This window comes from Populus euphratica, unplaced genomic scaffold (assembly GCF_000495115.2).
Source record: "Populus euphratica unplaced genomic scaffold, PopEup_1.0 scaffold474.1, whole genome shotgun sequence".
Lineage (NCBI taxonomy): Eukaryota > Viridiplantae > Streptophyta > Magnoliopsida > Malpighiales > Salicaceae > Populus > Populus euphratica.
The window spans coordinates 147,731-162,862 of record NW_011500351.1 but is presented as its reverse complement, the minus strand read 5'-3'; the positions used below and the strand labels follow the sequence as shown (position 1 = coordinate 162,862).

Below are 15,132 nucleotides of genomic sequence, written 5' to 3'. Positions count from 1 at the left end.
AGATTTTATACTATACTTGTTTGACATACCATTAATAGATCCTCTAACCTTGACATTTATTGTTATCATTGTTTAATCCTTACATTAATCTTCCATATTAAAGTTCTCATTAACTTCTTCTTCTTCTATTATCACTACTACTGTTGCTGCTGCTATTATTATTATTATTATTGTTGTTGTTGTTGTTGTTGTTGTTGTTGTTATTGCTGTTATTGTATTTTTGTTATCTATAATTTATACAATTAATTTCCTTGTGGTTTGACCCCGGTCTTGCCTGGTTATTTATTACTTCGGCACTCCTACATTTGGAAGAAAATATCAATCTTTTGGTCGTGTCAATAAGCCTAGGACCCTCAATGGAACTCTATACTATGGGTGTTAGGCTTATATATGCTACAAAAGTCAATATAGAAATGAAAGATAAAAATACAATTTATAAAATAAGCGTTACGTGGATAAACTATATAGAATCAGAGTTCTTTACATAACTAAGAGGAGATGAAGGCGAAGGCTTAGACATTTAGGATAGGATTTTCGGCTAGATATTCTTCATATTGGGCAACCACAGCCCTAACAGGGAACACATCTGCAAAATCAGGCATTGAGATTGGATAAAAGGAAAAATTTCTCTTGATTTATTGAAGAAATACAGGTTGGACATGACAAGAAAGATTTTATCCCCATCCATCTCTCACAAAGTTACACACCCTCATAAAAAAATTTTGAACTCTCTAAAAGATTTTCTTAAGGCCTGCAACATGCCTAAGAACTCTAGGCTTCTTCCCTAACAATGAAAAGCTTAGCCTTAATATCATCTTAGATGACCTTCGCCTTATGGATCTCCTGTTTCAAGAAATTCACTTGATTATAAGTGCCTTTAAGTTGTTTTTTAGTGGAGCTCAACTGAAGAATAAAATCTTATATTTGTTCCTTTAGCAATATATAAGCTACCATGAGGCTTTTTATTTTAGCTTCTACAACAGTCTTCTCCTTTCTTAACCATTAGAAGGCAGCTTGGTCTACCTTATATTTAGTAATGACCTCTTTTATTTGGTTCCTCTAGACCCAATGTCTCTTGGAATGGACGCATATCATGAAAGTCTACCAAAAACAAGATTGTTAAGAATAATTGTCATAAAACCAAACTAAAAGGTTATATGATAAATTTATTTACGTTAAAGGCCATTTTTCTAGTTAAGGCCAAATGGTAGTTATAACTCTTATAAGATATTAATGAGATGTCTTAAGGAATTGTAAGAAACTTGTCCAGCTACCATACCACATTAAGGCTCAACCTTCTACCAACAATAGCCTTAATAACCTTCCTTTCCTGCTCAATTATGGCAGGAAACTGAAAGGAGCTCAACTAAAAGCGAGGTAATAGCTTATGTAGAAACCTCAACAACTATAACCTTTACAATAAAATCTTAAGGTGGATTATCATCATAAAAACCTTTATAGTTAAGGCTAAAACACTAGTCTCAACAAAAGTGGAGACTTTTTTTCTTTTAAAGTGGCAACAACACCCGCAATTACTTCAAAGAGGGTCAAATCTACTTGACCTTCAAGTAAAGAAGTACGACTACCCCCAACTTCTATTTTTGTAGAAATCCTGGTTCCTACCATTGTTTTCTCAAAGAACAGAGTCCTCATGAACAAATAGTTCATTTATAATGATGTGGTCCTTCATTTCTTCTCTATTCTTGCCTTCAATTAAGTCAAGAGGTGAAGACTCTTTTCATGAACTCTCATCTATAGACTTTGTTAAAGCTTCTCTTTCTTCTTTAGTTATTAGTCCTGCATAAAAAGAAAGTCAGTAATGAACTTAAATGTACAAAAAACAAGGGATAATGAAGTTGTATACTTTACAATCTAACCTGATAATGCTCTCTCGCCATCCTATTAACTCGTACTCGGTTGAAGCCAATGCCGATATAACATATATTTTCTCTTCATTCATGCTCATATAAGGCTTATTATTCACATCAAGGGAGGTACCTTTTAATAATGTGAACAACTCCAAATTTGTTGTATCTCACCTTTAAGGTTGACTAACCCATTACACCTCATTATCAGCCACTTCCCCTTTCATTTCTTGACATGAACAGACTTTCCCTGCAGAGTTCCTTTCATGGCTCCTATGGGTCTGTTGGTGAAAGAAAGAACTAACGCATTTCATTACCACCATCATTGCTAGTGACTATATGGTAATAGGTCCTAAAGATATTGATTATAGGCTTGATTTTGACAATTCTAAAAACCTTATCAAAGGTAGATAAATTTATCCACCTATTAGGGTGCAATTAGCCTTGACCCAACTAGTAATATCTAAAAACTTCCCTTAGAAATCTTTGGAGAGGAAAGGTATGCCTTAACGCATACATGCTAAAAAGGGTTATAATTTAAAAATGATCTTTGGCAAAGCCCAAGATTGATTTGTTAATACGCTCAACCTCTATAGACATTTGAGCAAAGTACTCTCTTGGTTACCGATCATTAACAAACTTCATGTCCTTTACACCTAGAGTGTTAGGGGCATCATCCTTAGGGGCGGGGGACAACCTTTATCTCCCTTAAGGTTCCCCCTAGTAATAGGAGAAGAACTTCTCCTATAGGGAGAACTATTTTTCCCTAATAGAGGTGGATGCTTGGATTCCACCCTCTCTAATTATAAACGAAACATATTTTTCACCATTATTGTTCAATAAATAACTTTTTATGTCATCTCAAATCTCTAAAAATCTATTTAATTACTACATTGAATACACGTTGTCATTTTATTTTCTAAGAGACATATTTTTTAGATGAAGATAGGTCATATGAACATATCTTTCAAATAAAAATGAGCCACCTAGCCATGAAGAATTCCAACAGTTCTATGTAGGGTAGAAAAATATAATGAGGAAGATAAATGGTCTCTCATTGATAGGATAGAAAACTCTCAGGTGAAAAGCCTTTCATTAAAGCTGATAAATTTTCAAAAAACTTAATGTATTTAATATACAAAGACTTGGAAGGCTATTGATGGATCTTTATGTTTTTTATATGTTATTTTTTTTCCTAGAACTCATGTTTAAAAGGATTAAAGACAAGGTGATAACCCAATATCCATAAAATCAATTATGTATTAAGCTCAAATACATGTGGATTTGGCAAGTTGTGAGACCCAACATCCCTGAGTTTAGTGACGCATTGAACTCAAAGTACATATGAGTTTGGTAAGTCACCAGACCTAACTATCTTGGGTTCAACTACGTATTGAGTTCAAGTACATGCGGGTCTGACAAGTTGCCATACCCAACCTCTTTAGACTTACTATCATGTCGAGCCCAAATGAATATAGAACCAATGACCTTTTTAGGCCCTATATTGGACCATAAGAGTTTGTTTGTTTTTTCTTGTGATCCTTAACATAAAGTTTTAAGGTTAAGGATACTCATCTTTCTGCACCCATAAGCGTATAAAAGTATTCTAATGACCACCATTTATCCCTCTTTAAAGCATGTATCAATGATATTTTTTTCTCATTAATGTTATAAAGGCAAGATGACACTTCAACCCCTTCCCTCTATAAAAAAGACAAAATTCATGGACTATAATAACTTTATGAATTCTTCAGCCAAAGAAATGCCAAAATCTTTATTTTTTATTGCATATTTATTTTTAAAGTCTTTCTCTTTAAAATATTATTGCATTTTCTCTAAAAAAAGATACTTACTTAAGTATCAAAGAGTCTCCAAAATTACCAAAGAGAACCTTTTCAAGGTATCAATTACCAGTCATCATGATCAATAAGAATGGCTTAGATTGTTAAAACTAAAAAATTAGTTGATTATCCAAAATATAAACCATATTTTTGAAGTACTTGAATTTTTTGGGATATCACAATTAGCTATTCAACATTTTATTTTTTTGTATGGGAAAAAGTCTTTCAAAAGATATGCACACCCTATCTTTTAAAAAAAAAAACATTCCTAAATTAAAGAAGTAGCAATAAAAGTGAGGCATTAAAGGTAATACAAGTTATAACTTTAAATTAGGGGTGATTATTTTCGGTTCGGTTTGGTTTTTATAAAAAAAAAGTAACCAAACCAAAACCAATTCAAATCAGTCGATTTTAGTTTGTTTTTTTGGGACAAAAACCAGTTTAAACCGGTCTAGTTTGGTTTTTTTAATTTAACTCGGGTTTTTCAATTTTGGCTAGGTATTTCAGGTTTAGCTTGGTTTTTTCTGGTTTGGCTTGGTTTTTTTTCCGGTTTTTTTGGTTTTGATTTAGTTTATTTTTTTTATTTCAGACTTATAAAACTAAAACCGAACTGGTCAGTTTTTTAAATTTTAATCAATTTAAATGATTTTTTTATGGTTTGTTTTTTCAATTATTTTTTTTAATTTTCTCAGTTGAATTAGTTTTTTTGATTGTTTTACTTACCCTACTCCAAATCATCAGCAAAAAACCAATTTAATCAGCCACCTTCAAATGATACTAATTAAGTTTTTAACAAACAAAAAAGGGAAGGATGCCAAGCAACATCTTGGAAGGTTCATTGAATTTTTAGTTCACGCATGCCTTTCATACATCAGCCTCTCAAATTGTAACTACTGTCCAAGACGCGTTGAACGTTTTCCTTTAGGCGCGCGTAAATCAATTCAATGGCTAAGCACATGACAATCAAAGCCACCTCTTTTACGTTTCTCCGTGCCTGAATGGGGGGGCCTTTATTGAATTGAATTTCGGACCAACTCCTGATAGCTACACGTCAACCAGATCTATTATGTTTGCATTTATGTTAGGATGTGTTTTTAAAAATTTTATTTTTTTTAAATTAATATATTTTGTTATTTTTAGATTATTTTAACAAACTAATATTAAAAATAATTTTTAAAAAATAAAAAATATTATTTTAATATATTTTAAAATAAAAAACACTGTAAAAAACAATCGTAGCTATCAAACACTGTTTTAAATTACAAAATTTACAGGAATTGCCCACTTGAGCAAGCAAATTTTTTTAAAAATTTCAATAAATTTTAAAAGATTTAGATTTGTTTTTTAGAGATCATCAATTTGAATTTCATAAATTTCAGAGCAACTAAAATTTTATATAATTATTAATTTTAAAACATATAATATTATTCAAAATACACACAAGCTCATACGGACACCTACGTTAATAATAACAATCATAATTAATATAAAAATAAAATAATTGGAATAATTCAAATTAAAATCATAAATTTTGATAAATAAACCATAAAAAGATTAATTATATATGAAGCCCATAGAAATTACTCCAACTAAAAAAATAAAATAAAAAACCAGACACGATACAAAATAAATTTATGACTCCAACGTACATGTTTTAATTTTTTTTTACGAAACATACTTAGATTTTTATTTTGCTATGGGTTTGATAATTTTATTTTATTTTAAAAAATAAATATGTAAACATCTTCAACATGTTTTTGGCCATAAGAAGAGTTTCCAATCATAATGTTCATGTATAAATCTAATTAGATAAATTAAAAATTATTTGTTTTAATAAATATAAAAAATTGCTCATTAAAAAATAAATTATTTTAAAAAAATCCAGATTTAAAAAATATTTAAAACCATAAATTTTTTTTAAATTAATATATTTTGTTATTTTTAGATTATTTTAACATACTAATATTAAAAATAATTTTTTAAAAATAAAAAATATTATTTTAATATATTTTAAAATAAATAACACTTTAAAACACAGTCGTAGTTATCAAACACTCTTTTAAATTACAAAATTTGCAGGACTTGCCCATTTCATCAGGGCAAAAAAATTTCAATAAATTTTAAAGGATTTAGATTTGTTTTTTAGAAATCATTAGTTCGAGTTTCATAAATTTTAGAGTAATTAAAATTTTATATAATTATTAATTTCAATGCCTGTAATGTAAAATTAGTTAAGATACACGCAAACTTATAGAAACATCCATGTTAATAATAATAATTATAATCAATATAAAGATAAAATAATTGGAACAATTCAAATTGAAATCATAAACTTCAATAAATAAACCGTAGAAAGATAGTTATGCATGAAGCCCAACAAGAATGAACATTTTATAGAAATTACCCCAATCAAAAAAATAAAATAAAAAACCCAAACACGATACAAAATAAATTTATGACTCCAATGTACATATTTTAATTTTGTTTTACGGAAAATACTTAGATTCTTATTTTGCTATGAGTTTGATAATTTTATTTTATTTAAAAAAATAAATATGTAAACATCTTCAACATATTTTTGGCCATAAGAAGAGTTTCCAATCATAATGTTCATGTATAAATCTAATTAGATAAATTAAGAATTATTTATTTTAATAAATATAAAAAATTGCTAATAAAAAAATAAATTATTTTTAAAAAGACCAGATTTAAAAAATATTTAAAACCATAAACTTCAATCTATGAAATGTAATCAAACAAATCCAAACCTTTCATCTTAATCAATTCAAATTTTCCAACCTTCTACGAAGTTTGGTGACGGGTCAAGGGAGCGTGGAGATCTAATAATAATAGATCTAATCAAGAGTCAAGAGAGGGACTGACTAATATTTCGTATGAAACAGGGACTGAGATACTCATTTCTCACAAATAGAGGACTAAAGTATAATTTGCTCAACAAAACAAAAATGGTGAATAGAGAAAATAAAATAATAATAATAATATCAGAGTGGCAGACGGAGGAATGGCGGTGTGTATTTAAACACAACCCCGCCCTCTTCGCTCTAATTCCATTCAGTTAAAAGACAGACCACGGAGATAAAACTGGTCTGTCTCTCTACATTCCTCCACCGAGGTACCCTCCCTCCCTGCCTCTCTCTCTCACATTAATTTCTCTTTGTAGTCAAATTCTTTTAGATCTAATGATGTTTTTTTCGCTCATTTTAACCCTTGATCCGTGATTTCAAAATCAAGCTCCATGCTCCAAATCTTCTTTCAAGTCCTTCTAGCTTTGAATTACATGCGGTAGATCTGCTAGTATTCTGTTTGGATCTTAGTATTCTCAGCTGTGGCACTTCATCCAAAGTCTAGATCTAGTCAAATATATTTGCGTTTGGAGAATTGGTATGGAATCGAGGATGGGTAGCTTTTGTTAGTTATCTACTTGTATATGAATGAATTAAGAGATATGAATATGTTGTTTGGCTTTGGCTTTGATTCTTCGTTGTGTGTGGATGTGGTTTGCAAATGCTTTATTTGTTTCATCTGCAACGGCTGCATGGAAGATCTGAAAGTGAACGGTTTTGATTTGTTTCTTTTTCCTTCATATATGTGTTGAATTTCCCTTCTTTCAGGTTGTGAACGTAGACAAGGAAAATGGTGAAGATCTGTTGCATTGGAGCAGGGTATGTCGGTGGGCCTACAATGGCTGTCATCGCACTCAAGTGCCCGTCAATTGAAGTGGTGGTTGTTGACATCTGGGAACCTAGGATTGCAGCCTGGAACAGTGACCAGCTCCCCATCTATGAGCCAGGCCTGTATGATGTGGTGAAGGAGTGCCGAGGCAGGAATCTCTTCTTCAGCAAAGATGTGGAGAAGCATGTCGCTGAGGCTGATATAGTTTTTGTTTCGGTCAACACCCCTACCAAAACTCAAGGTCTTGGAGCTGGCAAAGCTGCAGATCTGACGTACTGGGAGAGTGCAGCACGCACAATTGCTGATGTGTCCAAATCTGACAAAATCGTTGTTGAGAAATCAACAGTCCCAGTTAAAACTGCCGAGGCAATTGAAAAGATCTTGACACACAACAGTAAGGGGATCAAATTCCAGATCCTCTCAAACCCTGAGTTCCTTGCAGAAGGAACTGCAATCGAAGATCTGTTTCAACCTGATCGTGTCCTCATTGGAGGAAGGGAAACCCCAGAAGGCCAGAAGGCAATCCAAGCATTGAAGAGTGTCTACGCTCACTGGGTTCCCGAAGACCGCATCCTAACCACTAACCTTTGGTCTGCAGAGCTGTCCAAGCTTGCTGCCAATGCCTTTTTGGCCCAAAGGATTTCCTCCGTTAATGCCATGTCAGCACTCTGTGAGGCAACTGGGGCTGATGTTGCCGAGGTGTCCTATGCTGTTGGAAAGGATTCAAGGATTGGTCCCAAGTTCTTGAATGCTAGCGTTGGTTTTGGTGGGTTCTGCTTCCCGAAGGATATTCTGAATCTTGTTTACATCTGCGAGTGCAATGGCCTTCCAGAGGTGGCAGAGTACTGGAAACAAGTCATCAAGATCAATGATTACCAGAAGAGCCGATTTGTGAACCGTGTTGTTTCATCTATGTTTAACACAGTCTCTCAAAAGAAGATTGCCATTTTAGGGTTCGCTTTCAAGAAGGATACTGGCGACACTAGGGAGACCCCTGCCATTGATGTGTGCCAGGGACTGTTGGGAGACAAGGCTCTCTTGAGCATATATGATCCACAGGTCCAGAAAGAACATATTCAGAGGGATCTTATCATGAAAAAGTTTGATTGGGATCACCCTCTCCATCTCCAGCCGAAGAGTGCCAGCTCTGCTGTTGAGCAAGTGACTGTTACTTCTGATGCCTATGAGGCAACAAAGGAAGCCCATGGTGTTTGCATCTTGACAGAGTGGGATGAATTCAAGACTCTTGATTACAAGAAGATATATGACAACATGCAGAAACCAGCTTTTGTGTTTGATGGAAGGAATGTTGTGAATGCAGATAAGCTGAGGGAGATTGGTTTCATCGTGTACTCCATTGGTAAGCCACTGGATGCATGGCTCAAGGACATGCCTGCTATCGCATAAGAGAGATGCTGATGGGTGGTTAGCTCATGCTATGGGCCAACCAAATATAGTTCGAGGCGGTGAATCTGATTCTTTATTATTATTGTCATTGTTTCTTGCTTTCATCTAGTTCTGGGACGGTTTGCATGCCGGCCATGGTGAAAGTAAGAGTTTTTGCGTTTCCCCACATCACTGTCATTTGGCGCTCGTTTAGAATACTTGATTTGATGTTTAATTGGTCTTAAAGTACTGTCATAAATGAAATGCTGAATTCCATAATCCATTTTTCCCTTGCTCTTTCTAAATGTCAATTTAGGTTCTGTTTCTTTAGGCTGCGTTTTTTTTTTTTTTTTGGTTCAATTTTAATTTTTTTTTGTATTTTTAAATCATTTTAATTAGTTAATATAAAAAATAAATTTTTAAAAAATGAAAATCTTAAACATGCTCTTAGCATTGCCGCGTTCGTAGCATTGATTCATTTTTCAGAGAGAATATCAATATGGGTGGTTTTGCTATTCAAATGTGCTAAAAAAGGTATATTGAGATCCATAAATGTTTTAATTTAATTTAATTTTTTTTATTTTTAAATAATTTAGATAGTGTTTTAAAGTTGAAAATGAATTTACTGATATTTGTAAAATATTTTAAAAGCATTTTTAAATGTAAATAAGTTTAAATGTTAAGCTTTAGGATCTCAAAACACTTGAATGTCACATCATTTGTTAAAAAAAAAAAGAAAAAACAGTATGTTATCTCTTATATATTTAAATAAAAACTTGAGCAATAATATGTCACGTGCTCTTTTTTGTCCTTTGAAACAAAATAATAAAAAAAATCAAACCTTATTTGTTTCTGTATTTAAAAAAAATAATTGAAAAAAATTAAATTTTTTTTATTTTAAATTAATATATTTTTAATATTTTTAAATTATTTTGATGTATTAATATCAAAAATAATTTTTAAAAATAAAAAATTATTAACTTGTATTTTAATATAAAAAATTATTTAAATTAATTGCAACTATATTTTCAAATAAACTCTAAAAACATATGTTGTTTTCTTTCTAGGTAGGCATACACTTGCCTATTCCAGCAAAACTTGGTCTCTTTTTTTTTGTAATTAATAACCCCTCTTTCATCCTTTAAATTTTTTATTTTATTTTTTAAAATAATTATTAACCTTTTAAATTGTTTTTATAATTCCATAATACCTCAAAAACAATTATTATAATTTATCTATAATTTTTTTCTATTAAATTTTAGATAAATAAATGTTTTTAAATTTTTTCTATTAAATTTTAGATAAATAAATTGAATTGCATGATGCATTTATAATAATAAAAATAATATGCATTTAGTAATCATAATTAAACTTCAGAATAAACAAAAGATAATGTTAAAAATAAAAAGAACAAGTTAGATAATCACATGTGTATCTATTTTTTTTTCTTACAAGAAAAATCATTGTTTTTCTTAAAAATAATCTTTTTTTTCCGTCACAAGCATGGTTTTTTAAATAAAAAATTAAAGCAATTAAAATAAATATTCATCATATTTCCTCCAATGATTTAAACTAAAAAGAAAAAAAATGAATTTCTTTAACAAAAACTCTCATTCCTTGTTCAAGTATTTTATTTTTTTTTAGTTTTGTGGAAAGCATTTTTTTTATCACAACTATATAAAAAATTTAATAAACAATTATCATGATCTAAAAAGTAAGTTTCAATAAAAAAACATGCCTTTTCAATTTTATCTCAACTATATGAAAAAACTAAAGAATAATTCATCTAAAAAATATATAAAAAAACTTACTATAAAAATGAAAATAGATATTTATTTTCTTTGAATATTTATAAATTTCATTTAAAAAGAAAATTTCACATCAAGTTCATGTATAATTATTCTTAGGCCATGTTTGCTTGCTATTAGAAAAGTTGGTCAACGGAAAACACCGGTCAACAGAAAATACTTTTCAGTTAAAGAAAAAATTGGCTTGGTTTTCAGGAAAGTGTTTTCCTTTTTGGCTGTATTTGTTTTCTGAAAAGTGGTTTCTGAGAAATCACTTTCCATTCTCATTCAACTTTTTAATTTGTAAGATGTGTTTCTCATTATTTTAATAAACTTGAGAAAAATAAAATATTAATAAATTATTTTCTAGTTCACTTTCCATAACATAACCAAACACTGGAAAGCGTTTTCTAGTTCATTTTCCATAACACTACCAAACATCGGAAAATAATTCACTTTTTAGGAATTCACTTTTCCCGGAATTCACTTTTCAAAAGGAAATAACTTTCCTGCAAATAAACGGAGCCTATATTAATTATCTTATTTGAGTAATGTCAATACTTGTAAATGTTGTGAGGTATTCATAGTGATAACAACAAATCAAGTTCTTTCATAGCACATGTATCAGTTATACCATACAGTTGGGCTATGAAAGTACCAAGCATTTATTGTACTAATGGTTGTTCAACACAAATATAGATTAGTCATTTAACAAGCAAAGTATGAAGAATGAGTAAGATAACAAATACAAAATATGTTAGTATCAAACATTAATGTCCATGCTGAATTTCTACTATACTTATTCTTATACTATTAGTGTAAACTTTTCACTTTAATATAATAATCTTAGCTGAATATTATGAATAAGAGGAACATAGATAAATAAAATAAGAACATAATTATATAAGTATAGTAAAGGAAATGAAAAGCATAAATAAGAGATTAAGAAAAATATAACATGGAATAAAACTTAAGCATTACAAAATGCAAAGAAAGAGAGCAAGAACAAGATCTTAATATGAAAAATCAAGATACCTAAATGTATGGCAAATGCCTTTTTTTATAGGCTAAAATTTAGAACTATTAATTTGATGACTAATTATTGAGTGAGTGACCACCTCTTGACTTAATAACAATTTTTATCTTCTTGTTCGCAGAAAACATCATTGCTAACATTAAAATTTGAATAGATATTCTTCATGAAAGTTCTGGAAAATTATCTTAGCTTTCCAATAAAATAATAGTAAGGTCATTTGGACTTCTAGAACTCTAGATATGGGCTAAATACTGAACAGTGTTTGGATTGTAGGACAGATTCAGACTTCTCTTTTGATACTAAGATTTGGACTTTAAAATGGTAGAATTGAGCTTGAACTATCATGAATGTTTTAGATTTATGTCTTAGCTTTCTAACCATATAAACCAAATTAAAATCCAAGATCTACAACTCTAGATATGACCTAATGACTGAATAGTATTTTAATTTGAATAGAATTAGCGTATCTTTTTTAAGCTTAACATTTTCTTTGTCTTTTCACTTTTAATAGTTAATCACATCAATCAATCATTTGAATTGTGAGATATGCTTGAATATAAAATAAATATTTACCATAAATTAAAGCTATCTTATATTATCAGCCTTGTCATTATAAAATATGCTTAAGTTAGGGAATTTAATGATACTTTAAGTGCAATATGATAATATAAAGCTTTAATGAGAATGTATTTTAAAGTACTTATCATATAACAATCTCTGTTAACTTCTCCTTCAACAACCCACACCAGTTGTCGATTTATCCACCTTTAGCCACTTTATACGCCACCAACCATCTTTTTCCATGCCAGATAGTTTCCTTCTCTCCTTTTCTTTTCCATCCCCCCTACCGTGGCAATTGCATGCAGTGATCAAATTAATTAACATGGATTCTAAGCTAGGCTGGCGACCATGAGGACCTAGGTTGGACCTGTTTTAACCTAGCCCAACAAAAAAAGGAAAAGGTATGTTGAACCAGCAGCCAGCCTAACCCGACTTAACCGGGTTCGCCTTAGATGGCGGGGCTAGGTCCAACCCAATATATTTAATAATAAAATAATATTAAAAAAAACTTCAAAATTTTCAAATGACATTTTAAAAATATTTGTTGGTCTCTCATATGTTTATCCAATAATTTTGTATAATATTAGGTTTTATATTTAAACAATAAGATATAGATCCGATATTAAAAATATTCGGTTTCCTTTGAAACTTTTTTAAAAATAAATCTTCATTTCAAAAAATAAAAAAATATTTTGTTTTTCATTTATGTAGCCAAATCCTAAAATAGATATCATAACTAGTTTTTGATTATCCATTAGGGTTTGTTCAAAATACAAAAAATCTCATAACAATTTTTTTGTTATTCAGAATTCTATATCCAAGAAATAAATAAGTATGGTCCTTAGAAAGGTTATGATTTAATTCGATAAGGTAAAGACTTCCTTACGAAGGAAGATTTATCTTGAATCTAAAACAAGACTAATGGACAAAAATGCAACTTAGAATAACAATCAAATAACAATGCAACTTACCTTATATATGGTGCACTAAGGGTAATGTGTTTTCCCTTTGCATAACCAATCTCTTATCCGGACTCTCATAAACCATTAAGTTTTATAGTAACTATAATATTATGTGGCAACTTCTGAACTTTATAATTATAATTTTATGATTAGATGAAAACCTCTATTTTCACCATCACTTGGAAGTCAGACCTATCATTTGATATCGTGCACGTCGTGATATCTATAATGACTCAACACTATTAATGAAATTATACATATTATAAAATATATTGTCCAACTCATTTAATATGTAGTTTTTGCACATAAAATCACCATGCTTCTACACGTTAATAGTTTCCACTAAAGTAATAGGTGACTCTTTGTGTAGCAATTGTAGCACATCTTTTGTTAAGAATTTTGTTAAGTTCAAGGTAATAAAATGAAAAGACATCTTTTATTGTTATTTTTTAAAATTTACCACTAAACTTTTGAAGTTTCTCACCATATATAGTGATGATGGAATCCTCCCTAACTAAACAATATTTTTAGGTTTTTTTTTTTTATCATATATCATACAATGTGATGGTGAAAACCTATTATTAAAAGCAACATTTAATATTGTATAGTCATTTAATTAAAACAAAATAATATAAATCATCTTGCATAGATTCATAACAACTTGCAACCAATAAATAATTTTAAACTAAATTAAAATCATGAGGAAGCATATATAGTATAGTCTCTTCTTTTTTTCAATCAAATAATATTAACAAACACTAATAAAAGCAATATAATAATAATAATAATAATAAAATTATTGAAAATGAAATTCACCTGAATTAAATCCATTATAATTATCAATTAAACTAGAATTTAAAAATTTAAACTTTAAAATTTGTCTTAATATTGTTGGATATGATTTTGAATAAAGTTTAGTTTATTTTCTTCAATCATAAAAATAAATTTAATTAAGTATAATTTAATTAATAATTAAATTTAAATATTAAATTAAACAAGCTGTAAAGAGAAAATAAGTATACATACAAAATAACATAAAATATTAAAGTAATAGGTCGACTAGAAGATATTAAAGAATTAAAAATCTGAACAAATTAAATACAAGAAAAGAAGATGATAGTCGCAAGAGTTGGATCCCTTGCCCTCGAGACAAATTCTTCATGCCAAATTGTCTCCCATGATTCAATAATTGACTACTCGGTGTTGATGCATTTCAATACTGAGCCTAAGCGAATTGAAAAAAATTAATTTTTTTTTATAAAAATCAAAATAAATATAAAAAACAAAAATATAAAAAATATTTTTAAAAATATTTTTTTTGTTATTGTTGATTTCAATAAACAACAAATACCTATATATATATATATAGATTTAACAAAAAAATTTTATTTTTAATTTTTTAATGTGAAACAAAGGCTACACACTCAAGTACATGCGTGTATGTTTATATATATATATATATAACTCTTTTTTTTTTTTATCAATATCATTAAAGATATTTAAAATAATTTTTTTTATCCATAATTGATTTTAGATATTTTAATATTTTATGTTATAGCAATCATGTTGAAGAATATTTTTTAACAAATTTTAATCTAAAAATTGGAATGATCTCACTTTTAATTAGCTCTCGAATGTCTCTATCTTTCTTTGAGGTGTTGCTGCAAATTTGTCTTCCCTTATCTTCTACTAGAAAAGGAATCAGAATCTTCAGCATAGGCATTGTAATCAAGATCAAAGAATTTATGCCTATCTTGAGATTGTGCCTCGTAAACAAGAATTTGACACGATAAAAAATGTCGAATATATAGGAATAAGGAGTGGACGATCATCATGACATCATCGACTGAGATAGTAGATGCTTTAGTCTCTTTAGATAAAGAGATCTGGACTGATTCGTCCTTTCGTGATGAAAACAGGGTGAAATCTTGTATGGGCTAAATAGTAAAATGAAATTATTCATGGTTTGTCACCCAGGCAGGAGCTGAATAAGCTCGTCTC

General features: G+C 29.6%; 1 protein-coding gene across 1 annotated transcript; it reads left to right on the top strand.

Moving 5' to 3' along the window:
• The first annotated feature begins 6,735 nt into the window (after positions 1–6,735).
• LOC105113943 (UDP-glucose 6-dehydrogenase 4-like) lies at positions 6,736–9,080 on the top strand. The gene is made up of 2 exons (XM_011010315.1): positions 6,736–6,839; positions 7,339–9,080. Exon 2 carries the CDS (start codon positions 7,361–7,363, stop codon positions 8,804–8,806), a length of 1,446 nt encoding a protein of 481 aa, XP_011008617.1. The 5' UTR covers positions 6,736–6,839; positions 7,339–7,360; the 3' UTR covers positions 8,807–9,080.
• Positions 9,081–15,132: the final 6,052 nt, after the last annotated feature.

What these genes read in the sequence shown, in the direction of transcription:
- LOC105113943 (XM_011010315.1), top strand. Translation starts at nt 7,361, where the DNA reads ATGGTGAAGATCTGTTGCATTGGAGCAGGGTATGTCGGTGGGCCTACA.